At 40.8% G+C, this 19175-nt stretch overlaps 1 protein-coding gene across 2 annotated transcripts in view; it reads left to right on the forward strand.

Annotated features, from left to right (window-relative positions):
• The first annotated feature begins 1320 nt into the window (after positions 1–1320).
• KCNIP4 (potassium voltage-gated channel interacting protein 4) overlaps positions 1321–19175 on the forward strand; it is a 484037-nt gene continuing 466182 nt past the window's right edge. Inside the window, exon 1 of one of the 2 annotated variants that reach the window (XM_064511366.1) lies at positions 1321–1453. In XM_064511366.1, the coding sequence (XP_064367436.1) occupies positions 1393–1453 (61 nt within the window). In that variant the 5' untranslated portion in view covers positions 1321–1392. The remainder of the gene's footprint in view (positions 1454–19175) is intronic. The other variant, XM_064511360.1, reaches the window with a different exon arrangement.

A 19175-nucleotide genomic window follows, 5' to 3' on the forward strand; every position in this document is an offset into this window, starting at 1 on the left:
CTCTTCACAGTCTTTCCTAAACCTCCAGCAACAAATGTATGTGTATCAAAAAAATCACGTGGCAAAAGCTACTCAGCACTCAATTATTCTTGGCTGCTGCTGTACTACAAAGTAGTGTCTCTGCTGCCCATTCAAGTCCTCTATTGTTCTATCATAAGACATGACTTACATTCACATTTAAGTTTGCCCCATGTAATAAGAAGAAAACAGGAGTCTTTTCCTACACCATTTCTCAGCAAGTATGGTGTAGGAATTGCTCCTGCATCTTTTGGGTGATGAGGACCTTTAAAATACTTGGTTCAAGAAATAACATAAAAAAAAGCCACCAAAAATAATACTTAAGGTTTTAGCCTATGAGCTTTATGTGCTTTGAAAAAAAATACTGTACTGTTTGGGGAATGTCCACAAAAGAATGTAAAGGGAGAAGAGTAACTGAGATCTCTGAAACAAGTCATTATTCGCAGAAGAATGAAAGAAATAGTAAAGAAGGCAAAAAAGTTATCGGCATAAAGTAGAATGGGGAAAGCTGCCGTAATGGAAGCATTTTCTAAGGCTATGTCGTGGTGGGCCATTATAAATTAGAAGGGCATTTTAAGTTCATTGGCCAAAGCAGTCCTGATACGCCTGGGTGGAACCTCCTTGGTTTCAGAGGAATTATATCAATTTTCTCCAGAGCTGTTCAAAGCGTCGAAGTAAATCGCTTCTCTCCCATAGTCTTTCTGCGCTCCATATGTGGTTTCCTAGAATTTCAAATCCTCTGGTACAATTTACCATCATTTGATCCACTACAGTATTTTGTAAAAATGGACTGGGTTTGATACGCCGCGGGCTCGTTCTGCCGGAGCCGAGCCGACGGCTGCCCGCGGCGGGTGTCGGCAGCGCCGGGGCCCCAGGAGCGATTTCGGAAGTGCGCGGGGAGCGCGCTCAGCCCTGCGCGCCCGGCCTGCGCGGACGCTGCGCGGGTGCCGCGGGCCGTAAGCGAGCCGGGGGCCGCGCTGCGCGCTCAGGGGCCGCCTCTGTCCCGAGCGGCCGCCGGGTACGGCCCGGGGCGGAGGCGGTGCGGAAACCACCTGTCCGCGGCCGCAGAGCCGGGCCCCGCTCTGCCGGGCTCCCGCTCCGCGCTTCCCCCGCGGCAGCGCCGCCTCCGGGCTCCCCGCGCTGGGCGCTCCCCCGGCCCGGCCCGGCCCGGCCCGCTCCACCCGCGCCGCGGTGCCGCGGAGGTGCCGCCGCCGAGGCGGGGCCGCGCTCCGCCCCGCTGCGCCCCGCCCCGCCCCGCCGCCCCGCCCCGCTGCCGCCGCTGCCGCCCCGGCGGCTCCCGCGGCCCCGGCACTGCCGCGCTCGCCGCCTCGTCCCGCCTCGCCGCGGCTGCGGGGCGGCCCCGCGGCTGGCAGCATGGACGTGCGGCGGGTGGAGAGCATCTCGGCGCGGCTGGAGGAGGCCGGCTCCACGGGCGGTAGGGCGGCGCGGGGCGCGGGCTGCGCTCTCGGGGTGCGGGGGTCCCCACCCCGCCTCTCGGCAGCTCGCCCCGCCGAGCTGCCTGCTTGCGGGGGGTGGGAACAGCCGCGCTGTCCTGGAAAAAGCGTGTATGTGTGTGGGGCGGGGGGTGCGGGGGGGACGCGCTAAGCAAGCGCTTAATCCTGGTCTTAGAAACGTTTAAGGCTTTGCAAAGTCCGCCGAAAGGCGCCTGCCGTGACCAGACTGGTACTTCTGCCTTCGCTGAAACGGGCCGGGGCTGGCTGTGACCCGCCCGGGTGCATCGCGCGCGTCCTCCCCGGCTGCCAGCTCCCGGGAGGCTGTTCGGATCGGTCCCGCTGGTACCCTCCTGCTCCGCTCCCCTGCCTGCCTGGTGCCCGAGCAACAACTCTCTGATGGAGGCCAGGCTCCGCTGGCAAGGCAAGGGCTATCCAGCGCCTTTCTCTTGCCTTTATTGCAATTTGCAGTTGCACCTGCGCCTGAAAAAGATTACAGAATAACTTGCATTTTGGGGAGGAGAAAAGCATGTTTTGCTGTCCGCGGTGATTGTCACTAGGGTGTTAGAGTTTTCTCCCAGTGTGTGTGGGAAACTGATTTATTTAGAAATGAAGCTGCCTGGGTGCAACCTGCTGTTGCCGAGGAAGGTGCCCAGTTCCAGGTAAGCTGGCTAAGCAGAGCAAGGTGGGAGAGCTAACAAAAAACTTTGCAAAATAGGTGATTAAAATTTGGGAAAGTTATCTTCTAAGAGAAGATACAAAACTATTGAATATTTCTTGCTGTGTTGCTAGATTTCTCATAAATTATGTGATGCCAGCAGAGAATAACAACCTTGCGGTGAAGCTGCTTGGGAAGCACAGTGGAGTCCTACCCTTTGCCTGGTATCTGATGTTTCTGCTTCCCAGAGGAGACTTACAGCCATGTGTCTTCTGGTGGATTGTATTTGCCTTTTCTCCTTTCTTAACATCCCAGCTTTCTTCATGTGTTAGGGCTTGTAGTCCTTCAAGAGAGGATACTAGATCATTTGCTTTTGGTGCTAGGGAACTTTTGTAATTGAATACGCAATTAGTTTTAGGCTATTGGCTACCAGCTGTTAAACTATCTTTGCAATTCTGTAACACTTTAGGAAAAAAATACATATTTAAAGATGTTGTGGCTGTGGTCCACTCCCGACAAAGCACTAAGCCACCAAAGTGATGTTGTGATACTTCTTACTGCTTTTCAGATCCTGGTGCCCCCAGTTTATAATTAAGATTTTTCCCTCCATATAACACTGTCAGCCTTACAGCTTTATACTGTTAGAGATCAGAGAGTCAGCCTGGTTTTCCATAACACACACCTCACCAGTGCTCTTAGCTGCACCTGCGCAGCCACTGGTCAGGACTGGGCTAAACAAAGCTAAGGTCATAACTGAGGCAGAGTGGATTTGCACAGCTGCTATTGAGGCATAATTTGGTTAATAGGCCATTACTAGAATTGGTGAAGCATAAAGAGAGAATACAGCTTAATATTTTGTCTTACAGGTGTAGTTTGCAGTGCTATAGGTGTTGATACTTTCTCCTTGCTGCTACCTATATGTAAACCGGGAAACTATGATCTGAATCCTTGGCATGCGAATAATATGAAATATCAAGATGCTGTTTTTACAGAATTTTTTTTCAGTTGAACTGCATCATATGGATGGCATGTGTTCCATTCTGGTTCTCTTGATGAGCGTGCCCTGTAGTTTTTAGAAATGAATGACGGACTAATTCATTTTAAGGTTGCTATGTTTGAGGTAGGAAGATGCACTATTTCACTATTTTAAAATAAAAAGGAAAAATCTGACTGAAACATGAATTACTGTAGGTAGGGAAAGCAGCTCTCGAGAATAAGCTATTATGTTGGAAACTAAAAATGGAAAAAAAGAAATGACACAGCTAAAAGAAATAACCTCCTCTCTTTAAGAGAATGTCATACAGTAGATCACCACTAAACTTAAATCTCATTGCTAGCTTGATTTTTGTGCTGGATCAGGTAAATGTTTAAGCAAGTGCCTAGCTTCACCCCTTTGGACTTTCTCCTTATTTAGGTGAAAGAGTGCATTTTAGTCTTCAGAGAATTTTAGCCCTTTTAGAACTAAACTTCCCTTTCTGCCTTTCTCTTCTCTAGCTATCTTCCTTCAGGCTCCCAAACTTTCACCCTATATCCAGTGCTAGTCTGCATTTCTGAATGCATTTATCTGTTAGCTAAAGAGGAAGCATCCTGTAGCTACGTTCCCATTATTTCTCTTCAACACAAACAATGTTTAAGATATTACATGTTTTGTAAATAGTAATGCTTGCAGTTGCATTGTTACAGGGATTTGATGGTAGTGCACAAGAGCCAGAAAACGAAACCATCAACAAAAGTGCAACTGTTCCTCCATTTCATTTTCCAAACAATATTCAGTGCAAGTAATAGACAAGCAGCTTCAATTATGGGAACATCACTTGACTTTAAACTATTTCAATGAAATTATTAATGGCAAAGGAAACTTTTCATTTTATATCTTTAAAAAAGTAATGACTCACTTCATCTGCTGTTCACCTTAAATTTACTGCATTGCAACTTGCAGGACATCTTTTACAATCAAATTAATGTCAGCTGGACACTGCTGGGAGCTGCTGGAGTGACAGAATGCTTCCTCTTCTAGATATTGAGCCATTGCAAGGATGAACTGTTTCATCACACTGCCCCAGGAACAGTCTTTTATCAACTCTTCTTGTGACGTGTCTCGTCTGTGAGGAAGTTGTATTTGTTCTTGTGATAGCCGAATTCATTTGCTAGTGAGTAATGGCATGGAGGGTCTTGCCAAAATCGAATCAGCAAAAGGAGATGACTAGAAGAAGTTTGCCTGGGTAAGAATGTGTTTAATAGCAAGGTTTCCTGGGGGTTGAGTATCTAGGATGAATTTCAGCTGTGGGAATACTAATATGAATAAGGCACTGTCACAGTCGCTGTTTGCTTTCCATAGGGTACCATAAACTCAAAACAGCAATTGTGTTGGCCAATATACCCCACCTTATTTAAACAATAGAAAACTTTACAAAAGCTGTGGAGCCATTTATGACAAGTTTTGGAGGTTTTTAAAGGCTAGATGGGTAAGCCTGAAATTCTTCATTTCAGGATAGAGACCTGCACATTATGTACAAAAGATGGAAAAAGTAGTACTGTGAAGAAGTATTTATGCAATTTTAGGTTTGCTTAGAGTTTGGTATCCTCTGCTATACCTCTGAGAGATCCTTGTGCAATATCATTCTCTACTTTGCTTTTAATGAATGGCTCGCTCTTGTTGCTAGAGGCATCCTTATAAGATGGAGGAAAGAGTGGTAGAAGGACAAGAAGGAAAGAGAGAAACTACATAAGGGAAAAGTTGCAAATAGGAATTTGGGAAAAGGGATGCTAAAAAGAAAATGAGGAAAAGTGCACTGGAAAGCAGTTGCAGGAAAAAAGGGGGAGAGGAAGGAAATGAGGAAGCAGGCTCTTAGAGCACTTAACATAAAACTGGTATTAAACAGAGGTGTGTCCTGTGCAGGGGCACTGGACCAATTCCTTGCTATCCCAGCTGGGATTCACCCAACCCTGTACAGAAAGCAGCAGTGGCTTCCCTGGTGCCTTCCACCAGTGTTCGCTGCAGTTTGTCTAGGGGCTCTTCCCAGAGGAGGTGCTGCAGGCATCTCGCCGGGCTTCTGTTGTTGTGGCCGCCTGAAACGGCCTTCGTGTCTTTGCGCAGGTATGTGGGACCTTCTGGCCGTTTTATCTCAGGTCACTGTGGGTCCTCCATCCTTCCCTCTGTAACACAGGTATGTTCTCCTTAGAGGAGACACAGTAAGGTAAAAACACAATTTCCAAATACCATACGTTTCTGTGAATGTTACAAATGCACAAGAGAAGCATTAAATTAAATGGACTTATATCATAAAGGAGGTAAACAAATGTTGTAAGTGTAAAAATACACCTCTTGCATGAAGAAATAACTGAAGTTTTTAAGAGAACTGAATGCATTTTCATCTCTAATTCTTGTATTCAGTGAGCAAATAAAGCAGTAAATAAATGCAAAATTCTAGTGAAGAGAGCCATATCTGATTCTGAGTGCTGAAAATGCTTTGGCTTCCCACCAATATCAATTTTATAGGTTTTGCTCAATATGTAGTTTTCTTTTTCATTATTCTGTGTTTCAAAGTTACTAACGAACCAGGAGAGTTGGTATGAATAAGCGAATGTCTGGACAAGTTTCAAGTTTCACTGGGCTTAGTGAACTGACTTCCTTTCCAGTTTTTTTTTAGACTTTATGAGATATATACAGTATCTCACAGTTAATGTCTCCATAAGAGAACTAGATAGCATGTGTCATGGAAAGCTTTTACAATGCATCAGATATGCACTGAAGATTCCTGCTTTCGGGCAGAGTTGAATATTTGATATGTGCAGCATTCAGCCGTAATCTGTCCCATCCCAGCCATTCTGTTTGCCATTGTGATTTATTCCAGATCTTTGGCACTTGAAAAAGAAAGTATCTAAAAATACCACAATGCCTGATTGCTTCACTATTTCATAGATACGTGCGTTCTTGCCAGGCTGCCCTATCATCCCCCACAATTCTGCTTGTCACCTCTTTCCCGTGAGTGTACAAGGCACTGAAAGAGGCTGCTTTGGAAATCTTCCTTGCCAAATGAACGCTGGCCATTCATTGCCTCTGTTAGCAGAGGCCATTACTCCTATGTGAGACAAGAGAGAAAACGTTGGCACAAGGTTGTGAACTAGGCCAGCAGCCAAGTCTGTTTTTTCATTAGTTGTAGTCAATACGGTCTGAACCAAGCAGGATTCTCTTATTTATTAGCACACAACTTAATTAATAGGCCTGGGTCTATTCTGGGGAGATAAGGAGTGCACCTATAAAAACCTTTTTCTTTGGAGCCCAGCGTGGCAGCAGAGCTGGAGATGGTTAGCAATGAGGCTAATAGGCTTGGTTGGACATTATATCTCTATAAGTTTGACCTGAACTATATTGTGTGGTTGCGTCAAAAGTAAATGGGTGAATGGTTGACACAGGTGTTAATTTTTTGACAGTAATTATCCCTTCAGCATCCTACTTTCCCTGGCAAGATCTTTGCTTGCTGTTGCTTTGCTGACTAGGCAGTACTTGGCCTGTATTTCTCACCGAGTATACCAGGTGCAATGTGGAATATGGAAGGGATGGAAAAATGTGTGTAATATATATTTGTTTACAGAACTATGGAAAACACGAAATACAGTTGTTTTGTGATGTTCTTAGTTGTTATTTGTAATCATATTACTGGAGTCTTGTATATGGGGTCATATACATCTTTATTTTTATTTTTATTTTTTTATTTCCCAGTATCACACCCTACAGGAGAGATCAGTTCTGTGTTATCCCCTTCATGCATGCAGCAGCAGAGAAAGTTGGGCTCTAGATTGCTGCTATGAATTTGGAAGGTCTGTAGACAACTGTAAACTGGCAGCATTTTAAAATATGTCTGGGTTGAAAATATATAGAATCCATTCCCCTCTAAGAATAAACCCAAACACAATAAAAGCTGTGTTTTTGAACACATACTGTGTTTTATTTCTGGCAGACCAGCAGAGACTTAATATAGTGTTAAAGTGATCTTTCTGTCTTCTCTCAGAGGTCTCAAAAATATAGTGTTGCTATTTTGTATTCTTTTTCACCTATAAAAGAAGCTTTTTTACAGGTACAGTTTATAGTTGCAATCCTTGGTTGTATGTTTATAATTTATGCTACAGTGACACAAAAACAGTGGTATGAAGGTCTTACGTGCTTATGTGTCCGCTGAAGAAATGAACTGCAGATGGAAAGCACGATAATAGGTAATTTTAAAGTAAAAATGCCTTGTTAAGAACAATGCTTCACACTTAAAAATTTGGATTTTACTATGGGAGAAGATATTTTTATTTGTAGGCTCGCTATTTTCACCAAGTAAGATGTAAACTCAGAAGCTCCACCGAAAATGAAGTGTCCAGCCCTGTACAGCACATTATATCAATATGCCACAAAATGGCTAAGCAGTGACAGCATAAAAGTGGTTATACAAAATTAAAGACTAAATGTGCCAAGACATAAACTGCAAGGTGGTTGCTCTATTTATTTCATACAGTCAGTAAGGAAATGTTTGCCATTTTAGTGACAGGAAAAAAGCCCAATTTTACTGAAACATTATAATGTTCTTAAAATTTTCACAGTTACCTTCCAAGCAGAGATAGTTTTTATGAATACTACTATAGTCATTAGGCATCAGTACAAAAAATGTTATTTTTTTAAATCAAATTTTACTCTTGTTATTAATCTAGAAAACATGTTTAGGATTTATTAAAAAGGTAATCAGTGGCCCTAAAATGTTATGGTGGGTCTGATTCTTCACAGCTTTCACACGTCAGTGCACGCACTCACCCTTGCGCAAAGTGGGAACAGCCAAAATAGCCCTGAATCACAGTAACTTGTTTAATCCTGATGCTTTTATTTTCATATCCAGCCTAAGTGACTATCCTTACTGTAAGCACTTTGATACCCTTGGGGATATTCGCATTGAATAAGGATTTCATCCTTAATACTTGTGAAAATCGGGAGAAGGACACTAAGCCTGGGACTGAAATGTCAATCAAGTTTATAGGTGATTACATGTAAAGGAAAGAAACCACCGTGCTGGAAATACTTAGCAGTAACTTTTATAGCTCTGATATTTATTGAAATAAAGTCAAATGACCAAAAACTATGGATTCACTCATCTGCATGCTTGACAGTGAAGCGAGCAGAGTGTCTAGGCTCTCCTTGATTAGTTCTCTAGTGTCTTAGTACCTACAATACACAATAACTAGAGGGCTTCCCTAATTTATGCCGCCTGACTGTTGTTGCCAAAGGTGCACTCGTTGTCTGTGCATTGCAATAATACATTGTATTACAGCTATTTTTCCCTGCTATGAGGTCTATAGGAGGAAACATGTTGAAGCTAGACATACTAGTACTTGGCTGGTTAGGGATCTGACCCAAGCAGTCCTTGACATGTTTCTTGTAAGTGTTTCTGCTTTCTATATGCTCTCACAAAAATGTTGCTGATAATCTGTATTGTGGCATAAGGTGACACGGATCTCAGGTAGGGTAGTGAAAAGATCGTTTATTGAAAAACACAATGGCCGGTTGTATAGCAACCAAGCCCAGCCCCTCTTCCTTCCGCGTATCTCCTTGTGCGTTGTGGCATCTTGTGATAGGCAGGAAGGCACATCCTGATCCCTGGCAGGCGGGCAGGACAGGCCCACCGAGGCTGCTGGCACGTAGGCAGGAAGGCACATCATGGCTGCTGGTACGTAGGAAGGAAGGCACATCATGATCACTGGCAACTCACGTGCACACGTTCTGGCCACAGATCATAGTTACCACATCATCACTTTCTACCTTAGAGATTCTCTGCTGTCTTACACAGTGCCATCCTGTTTTGGTCCCCAGCACTGTATGAATTGATTTCTAAATCCTTGAATAGTTTTATTAAATAGAAGAGAGATGATATGATTCAGATCAGAAAGCATTGAGTCATTGCAGGCATGGAGTCCACAATATTGACAAATATCCTCACTTGTGTATAGAAAGCAATAATACTGACTTAAAAAATATATTTTATTGGTTTTGGTCCAAAATATAGTTTTTTGCTTTGTGTTTTAAAATTCAAGGTAACACTTTCTAAGCAAATAAATTATATTGTAGTCTATCTCACAAGCATTTATGAAAGTTGTTTGATTTATTCAGTACCGAAAAGCCTGAGAAAGTTTAAGTAATTCTCACCTTTAAAATTAAATACAGTTATTTGACTTCCTCAGAATTTTAAACAATGTTATGGCATATTTAATAAAAACATGTTGAAAGGCAACATTGCACAAAACAAAATGTAAATGTGTGATGACTAGAAATACACTAAATGGATAATGTCCTAAATGTACAAAGTGAGTCAGAATGGCGGAAAAATACAGATTCTGGGGAGTTTGTAACATACTTACCTGATGGCGTTTGGAATTAGCATCCTCTGAGAATCATATTGCATACGAATCTGTCATATACAATAAATACTATTGCAACTGACCACAGACACTTGGAATTTTATAGTATGTGGAGATCTGTATCCATCTGTATCCATGCAAAGCACCATAAATTAGCAATGTACAGTTATGTTTTCAAAATAACTGAACCAGTACTGCTGGGATTCTTTTTGCATGGATGTAGCTGCTCATACTCTCAGGAAATATTCTAGACAGGCTTGGTTTTGTTGAGATGGCCTGTGTGCCCAGGTGTGTTACACAGAGCACTTTGGAGCGGTCCGCAGCAGCGCCCGCGGTGCCACGTGCCAGGCCGAGCCCTGCGCGGGCCGTGAGCACCGCTGCCGGGGTGACGACGCCGGAGCCGTGCGCTTGGCAGCCCCGCGCGGAGGCGTGACGGCAGAATGACGATTTGGGCAGTGGGACAGCAGCACTAGCTTGAGCAGCTCAGAGCATGCAACAGGAGAGGGAGAGGAGCTGGGGAAATGCCTCCTCGTGTGTGTGACTGCAGTGCTGTCCAAGCAAGCTGACTGGCATCTGGTGATACCAGAGATAAATGAACCCAGTTTATCCAAAATAAGTAGGGGAGAATCCTTAAAGAATGCTCTTTTGCAGCAATATGAAACTTGTACATCATGCAGATCCAGCCACTGAGTCGTGTTTTTCTTCATTGAATGCTAGTAACACTATGATAGGTCTTTTTCCCAGATCAGTACAGGTGTTGAATTTTGACAGTGTAACTGGCTTTAACCAGCTGATACCCAAATGTCCTTAATCATTTTGACTATTGATTCTCATATTCCACTGCTCACTAAGTGATTGGTACATACGTATCTAATGATTCACTTTTTCTATTCCCTTTTTATATTTCCTTTTCCATGTTGATTTATTGGCTTTTGAGGTTATTTTGTTATGTTCTGAGATGTAGCACTGTAAAAAGTATCACATGTTGCAGTGCTGTCTTTAGAGAAAGATAAATCTAGACTATTTCTCTGGAATAGTGTGTGCTGGCAGCATCCACCTGCTGGTAACTGAAACAAGTACACAATAAAGTTCATTGTTATTTTTAAAAGGATGCTATAACTGAATACATACCCAGTGGCTCTTAGGTGCTGCCCTGATTTCTGCACAGCAAGGATCTATAGTCCACCAAATCTGAGATGCCCAAAATAAAACCGAATAAAACCAAATAGCTACGCTACACTCTTTCACAGCTCACAGGCATGACTTGAGATACGGAGAATCTTGTGCCTTGATTCAGTAAATAGGCACACTTTATGTACTGCATCATTCTTTGATCTTTGTCTTGAGGATGTTGAGTTTTTTCCCTTTTCCTTTTTGGAATATGCCATATTATGCGATCATCGTCCCAGGCTGTTGTCCAGAATTGGGAAAATAAGAGCTATGTTTTTGGTTAGGACCTACAGACCCAATCCTTTCTTTTCTTCAAAGCTGTTGCTTTCAACCTCTGTTCATAGGACTATGCCTGTGGTTATTTCCCTGCCTGGGCATAAGGGGAAGAGGAGGTTAAATAGCAGAGCAGTTGGGTGAACAGGTGATAGGTTTTGCCCTTTCAGCCGTCCATCACATGGTAATGAAGATCCCCTTTGCAGACAAAACCTTCAACGAGTTCAAGCGATGGCTCCCAGCTTCTGCCTCGGTTTGAATGTCACTGGGAAGGGGCACGGGCAGCCCTCGGCCAACAGAGTCCTTGCTGCTCGCCCACACGCCTCACGCATCAGCCTGACATTGCTCTCAGCTTAAGCAGTTCTTTTTAAGCCGGTTGATTATCAGTCGAAGGAGAGGAACAGGTGATGCTTCCAGGGGAGCTGGTGGGTCCCTATGCAAGTTATACACAGCTGAGTTCCAATGACCTGGGGGAATTTAAGAGGAGGAGGGAACTGCCTGACTGAGTGCAAGCACCTGGCTCCTTGCATGGCACACAAGGTTCCCCCTAGTATTTTAAGTCTTTGTTAACCACACAAGCTGCTGGGACTTAAATTATACAGATGAATATCTTGTTTAATTATTTAGCTTGCTGGACTCCACAACATATAGGAATTAGGCAGAGTCTTAAAAATCTTTGCTTCAGTTGCACCTTTTTTTTTCATTCAGCTAATCTTCTCATGCTTAAATGGAATAAAACAATTCTATGTTTCAATATAAAATTATAAAGATCACTTCTTGTTTCTAAAGTCTTTGAGTGATCCAAGACTTCTTGAGAATCAGTAACTTTTTTCCTTCCTGAAATAATGAACGCTATTTAACTAAAACCCCCTTTCAAAAAAATAACAACTCTAATCATAATTTAACTGTATATTTTACATTACCACAACTGAAAAATTATTGCCTATATTTAGAAATACAAAAGCATTTTGACCTGTCCAGAATGCAACGTAAAGCAATCTGAAAGCTGTATTTCTAAAAGCAGCGTTTTATCAATAGTCACTTTATATTAACAGTCACTTTAATCAACAACTCTTTAATAGCCACTAGACTGACAATCTGTTAGGACATTTTCCATGAAAAAGAGTTGTGAAGAAAGTAGACTCTGTGTGTGTGTGTGTGTGTGTGTGTGTGTGTGTTTTCATTTCAAGATCCCAAAACACTAATAGTGTGTTTTCAGTTATGCTGTATCACAAAGAACATGTACAGAAACAAATGTCAGTTAAGCAACTAATCCCTCACCAAAGGAAAGAAAGGTGATGGCATTATCTAACCGCGAGTGGCGATTTACAATGCTGATTGTATAGATGGCATATTGCCCATTTTGCAGGTGTAGTATTAGAACAAATTTGAGATTACGTATTCAAGATTAAACATCCAGTTAATTAGATAAATAATACTGGTTTCTTGTTGGAATAACACTAAAAGCATGCTTTGTGTTCCAAGAGATGATGTATTGATTAAATACCCCTTGCACTGAAGCAATTAATATAGACCTTGGTCTATCAGTGTCTGTTCCATTGTGATTAGAAGGCCTGAGCTTACGACGGTTGGAATCGTAGTGTTTACAGCTGAGAATCGTCCTGCTATACTTAAGCAACATTACTTGTTAATAGGTGTTCGAGGAGTAGACTTTAGTCCTTCAGATTCTGAAATCTCTTGCAGAAAAGGGAAGAAATAACTTTTCTCTCTTCTTATATAGTCCATAATTTCCTATAACAAAAAACAGACTATGGCTTCGTAGGATAGTTGGCTACACTGTGACTACACCTTGTAATGCTAATGTAACCTTGTAATGTTAATGTAATTTGAAAGAAAATGAGAAAAGAGATATCAAAATGCAATCTGCTTCCCAGCTCAAAATACCAGAGAGTGTTTCCAATTCAGACCAGCAAAACTGTGGCTTTTAAAAAGTCAGCTGTTTGCTTTCTGAGAAATGAACATTCTTCATGGAATGCTAATATTTTTTGGTAATAGCATGATTTGAGATACTTGGATTTTAAGAAAAAAATCATCACCAGCAACAATGTTGTGGATTTTCTGAGTTGTGATTAAATAAATGGACGTACACTCAGTCAAGTTTCTAGGCTTCTGCGCTTTTCTGAATGCTAGGCGGACAGTGACTGGCTAGGCTAATTACTCACAGCTGTCTACTCAGGGCAGATTGCTGATGCAAAATCCAGCTCTAAATTTTTATAACGTCAGGTCGCATCTGTACTTTTCAGATAAAAGTAATATAAAAACATAAAATCACAGAAAAATACTTTGGAAGAGAAGTTGAGAAGTCTTATTATCCACTCTGATGCCCCAAGGCAGGATCAAATATTTATATGGCTGTTCAGAGAGGTTTTTTTCTAACTTGTACTTAAAAATCAACCAGCATTGGGTGCTTCTTAACATTCCTACTGCAGAGCTCCTCTTTGGCTTTCTTTGAAAACTTTGTTAGAAAGTTTTTCCTAGTTCTAAAGTCAATCTTCTTCCTACAGTTGAAGTCTGGTACACAACATTGATGCAATACATAGCCAAGGTTTTAGAGTACTAAATAGGATGAAAACATTTCATGCATTTTACAGGCTGTTGTCTTGTTTGCACTTACAAGTATGAATGGCTGCCCCTTGCAAAGCAGCCTTTGACTTGTCTCAGCTTGTGATTTAGCATATTCAGCAGTGTCAGACCTCCTAGATACGGACATGTTACCTGAATATTCTGCAGGATACATTATTCCTGCCTAATCTGTAATTTAATAACTTTGTACTTATTTGTACTGAGTTATGTCTGTTCAGATTATAGCTCCAGCTTTTCAAGACCGCTGTGAGTTATGATGCGTTCTATCCAACAGGCTTACAGTCCTTCAGCGCTGGAGTTTCCTGCAGATTTAGTAAACAACCTCTCATTTCAGTTGCTAATGAAAATGATGAATAGTCTAGTACTCTACAGGCTAAAATATTAGACTAAACACAGGTCTTTGTGGAACTCTACTTGATGTCTTCTACTTTACAGGTGATAACTAGTCTTGGAGTGTTGTTTTTTATTTTCTAAGTTCAAAACCTGTTAGAAAAAAACATACATTTTCTCCTAGTTTCACCCAGGCTATCTTTTTGCTTATGTTTTGTGACACTGTCAAAAGTATTACTAAAATCAACGTCTGTGAACTGTATTGCCTCTCACCTAATCAAAGGTTATTGCTATTCTCGGTCAGAATTCTTTCAGCGCCAGTGATACTTATTTCTCTTCAGGTTTTAGATCAGCCTATGGGCTGATTTCAAACCTCCTGAGGTCAAGTGGACTTTGGACCACGTATGAAACCACAGCTCTTCCCTAGAGCTGTTTTTGATATTTTAAGCTGAAAACTTCCTGACACCAAGAGTTCAGCCATGCCTGCGTGCAGCAGCAATGAGGATATACAAACTATTTTTTTACTCAGCTAAGATGGCAAAGTAGCTCTAACTCAGAGCTCCATTTCAGAGCTAGATTTCTCCTTATATATCTGCCTCAGAAACAAGGGAGAATGATGTAGGTATCTCAACATGACTTAAGCATGCAAGAGTAGACATGCTGGGGACCAGGAAGTTTACTGACTACAATGTTTGAAATAGGAAGAATAAAAGTAGGGTACAGTTTTCAGCTTTGTTCCAGGACTTGCTGCCTTGCACGTAGGAGAGTTTCCAGCTCGAGATACCCTGTTGGCAGCAATTTCTCCCTTCCTAGAAGAACTCTGTGGGAGTTACTGCTTCCACAGAGTGAGAGCAGCAGCTCCCAGCTCCTATTGGGTCTGGGGAGTAATCACTGGGGACTAAGTGTCCTTGCAGTGCAGCAAATCTTTTGCCTTTGCATGAAGTGGCAGCTCTCAAGACAGCCTGGTTTGCAGAAGCTGAGGAATGAGGTTGGGGCATCTTGCTTCTCTGGGAACCTTGATGGAAGACTGCGAGGTTGTCATGGGCCTCCAGAGCCCATCTGTTTTGTGATCTGAACAGATACTTCAAATAATTAAAAAAGATAAAGGACAACTTCAACTTCCAATGCTTGATAATGTATGCATTTGGATCTTCAGACAGGAATTGCAGATACGAGGAGAAAACTTTGTTAGTGACCTTTTTATGAACTGTATCTTTTATAAGGATTTTTTTAGCTCTTGAACATTTGATATGTAGCATTTTAGTTTTAGTTTTCTCTTCCAATAATAAAATTGAAGACAGTTACTTTAAACATTTTTTTACATGAAAAGTCAATGTCACAGGCAACAGTGAGGCTTTTTGAAGTTTCAAACACTTCATATTCAGATTATTTTTATCAGTTCTGTACCATCTCACACTTGAAAAGATGTGCCTCAGCTTTATATGAGCGTCTCTACCAAATATTATTATAATGATAAAATAGAGTGTGCTCTCTCTCCCTCAGTTTTCAAGGCTGATGTATCTAGAAGGCTTTAATCAAGAAAGTTGTCATATATTTTAGTTTTTGTTGCAGCTTAAGCCTTTTTAGTTAGAATTCTTTTGGTGTACATATTCCAAAATATCTCACTTTTGTCCAGTGCCTGATTAAAATCACAATTAGAATGGCTCTTGAATGCAACTGACCCTAGAGGAATTATTATCTATTTTTTTCCAAATTCATTTGTATAGTTTGGTAGTTTAGGAATACTGTCATCTTCAGGCTTGTAGTTCCAGGAGAGTTCTGTGATAGCTCATCAGTGTCTGTTAATAAATTAAACTTTGTGTTTGAATTCAATTGCGTGATGTGATAAAGCTGTTTTAACTAGCCCAGGCAGAGCCTTTTCTTAGACAGTCCTACATGGAACTGACTGTCTGACTTTATGCCATAAAATTGCCTTGTGTTAGCCTTGCTGGGAAGAAGTGTGTTTTGGAAAGAATATGTTACGCTGTTGATCTTTATATGTATAGATAATATCTTTCTCTTTTGTGCATATTTTGGCAACTTCACAGTATTTTGATTGATAATTACTTTATGTTAACCTTCATTGTGAGTAATGTATTTTATTCAATGTATGATCTTGCTTTCATAGTATTTATTCTCCCTTTGAATTTTATTTTAATGTTCTATAAATATATCAGTCTAGCATCACCTTTTTCATTCAGAACAACTTTGTCGGACATCTGACCTTTGCTGGAAATAAAGTGTGCACTGGATTCTGTTTGTTGTGCCTGCTCCTGTATAACCTTTTATTAAGCTAGTAATTAACTTTTTATTAAGCTATTAAGCTAGTAATCCTGTGCATCCGATAGTACTCTGGAGAGGAGAACTACATTGTTCTTTGGGTGATATTTTCACAATGCTTTGTAATCAGAAATCTCACCATCTTAAAATGAAATTTCTGGACATTTCCTGAAGTCTCGAAGAGCAATTGGGGATTGACAGGGAAATGGAACTGAGAAGTCTCAGTATCAGATCATAACTTTCTCACTCTAGGCATTCAGGCTATGACTAAATTAGGGAAATAAGAGCACAGAGTTGCAGAGTGAATCGGTGATGTTCAGCAGTAATGAATAAGAATTTACAGGGTTTTACTTCAGGCTAGCTTTAGTCTAGTTCGATGGACTGAATGCCTGCTAATGGTTGGAGTGCTTTAAGTGGGCTTCGGGATCCCATCTTCCAGTTTAGCTTAGTCTAAAAGGGAATCCAGGTTATGCGTCCCAAGACCATCCCCTGATGTGAGCCAAGATGTGCTAACTGGAGGCTAGCAGATGGTTTCCTCTGAAAGCACCTTCCTGTTCTGAATGGAAACAACCGCTTCTCAGACAGCACTGTGGGAGCCCTCCAGGTCCCTGGGAGCCCAGAAACGGGGTGAGTCTGTTGAATTAGTTTCATCTGTTTTGCAGAATTCAAGTCTCACCCTTCTTAGTTCATTGAATGCCAGGAAATTTGTGGAGAGAGAATAAGGAACATCTGGATCTTTTATGAGTGTTTGTTAAAGATTAGATCTATATATTTTAGAGTTTACTAAAATATAGAAAAACCTTAATAGCAGATATTATTTTCACAGAAATTACATCTTACAAAATTAGAGCCAATTCTCTGTCAGATATTCCTAGTGTCTAATGTAACACGAGCAGAAACTGTACCTCACTGTTTGATTACTGTTATTTTAATTAATTTGCAGTTAATTCTTGTTACACGTATTCAGACTAGTTATTTAGTTGTGACTAGAATGGTGCATGTATACAACATGGTACAAAACTCCCATCAGCTAAGTATATTCTTGAATAGGAAAGTGAATAGCTGTGTCAAAAAAAAAACACCACAGACTGTAAAGGTAGAATATGTATGTGCTAGAAGTTTAGTGCTGGACTCAGTAAATACACCAGCCTAGACTGGCCGCAGCACAGACTACGTTCTGCAGCGTGATACAACAATGCCCTGCTAACTTTTTGCAATTTCCATGTTCCAGGATGCAATTACGTGTCAGGAGGGAATCTACAAAGTCACTAAAATTCCAGAGAGAAAATAAAGTCAATAGCACTGCGGAGAGTATAAATCACTGTGGAATTTGGCTAATTTTATAAATTACATTAGTGTGTTATGAAACATTGTGAAATTTTAAAAAACTCTGCCAGCGCTATGTACTTTGCTGTGTTTATTAAGGACATCTGTATACAGATTTAATGTTTGACCATGTAACAGTTGGGTGGGCTCGTAATTGCACGCCTTGACATTAGCATTTAATGTTACCGTCACTATCTAGAAACAGACACAAAGCCAATGTGCTTCATTTGGTCTTTGTAATATGTTCACCTGTGTAAGCTCAGAAATGACAATTTGCTTGAAATGTCTTTCTATGTCAATGAATCAAATGTATTGTTCACAGTGCTTATACTTCTTTTCAACATGGCTAAATTGCTTCCAAATCCTATTATTTCAGAAATGACGCAGCTACCAGATTTATTCTTAGCTCATGTAAGTGCCGTCGCAGCCTACTATGAAAAACGTTTTAAAATCTTGAACAGATGAAAACTTCATCTCTGCTTTCCCATACTCAGTTAACTTAAGAAAAACCAAAAGGTTTATTTTTTTCCCCAGAAGTCTGTAAAAAGATGGCTATTCCATGATGGAAGCTAAAAATAGAAATTATTAATTGTAATTTCATGAATGTTGAAAGTGACTGAAATGGACGACTTTTTAAAAAGTACCATTACAGGGCATTAATGGTAATTAAGTTCCTCTGGATATTTGTGATTTTGTGGTGCAAAAATTGCTGCATTTTTCATCCTTGTTTACATTTTTATGCATAATTTTGTATTTAAAAATTATGCCAGGGATGATGCTTATCTGAGGAGAGAAGAAAAATGAATTAATATTTTTAAATAAATGTCAGGGAAGGGTGCAGTGATGTATTATATTGGAAGTGTGATTCTACAGTTTAAAATGTACCATGTAACTAATAGTTTGTGCATAGGAAAGAATTGTTTTAGGTGTTCAATATCAAGTAATTCATTTCTCAACTACTAAAATGTATAGACACACAAAAAAGAACGGTGGTTAAGTTGTAACAGTTTAATGTCTACTCAAAGATGTAAGCACTCAAGCATTATACATTGGAAAATATGTATGTCTCTGGACAGTCAATAAAAAGCCAAAACAGTATTGCATTGATCTATCTGAATATAATTTTTAGGATAAACTCTTGTATTAATATCAAGTTTCCCTATCAGTTAGGAGCCTTGGTAGTTCTTGGCACACTTGTAGAGTAGAGTGTGATCTGTCCTCCTCGCCATTTCCTTGGAGCTCCTGCTGGATCTGATCAGCCTTGTTAGTCTCCTGTTTTACGGAGAGCCTTCAGTGGCCTAGGTGAGCGTTGGTCATCAGGGGTTTGAGCCACGCTGTTGAAACCATGCTTCTGTATGTGTGTGCATATACAGAGGGCAAGAAAATGAAGGATTTTTTATCCTTTCTCTGTCTCTGTGTATGGTACTTTTTACTTCATTATGTAATATGTCCACAATATCTCAAAATGAAGGAAAATAAGTCAGGTGAGGAGAAGTAAACATATCGATTCATACTAGGTTTTGCACAAGTTTTCAAAACCTAAGTCTGGGACATGTACTAAGCTGTCTTCTTTTCCCAGGGAAAACTTAAACTAGATTAGGTGTTCTGAAGGTCTCTCACATTTTTCACTTTGATTGGTTAGGTGATGTTGAAAGTTTCTTAAATGTGTTATAGCC

Source organism: Dromaius novaehollandiae, chromosome 4 (genome assembly GCF_036370855.1).
Source record: "Dromaius novaehollandiae isolate bDroNov1 chromosome 4, bDroNov1.hap1, whole genome shotgun sequence".
Classification (NCBI taxonomy): domain Eukaryota; kingdom Metazoa; phylum Chordata; class Aves; order Casuariiformes; family Dromaiidae; genus Dromaius; species Dromaius novaehollandiae.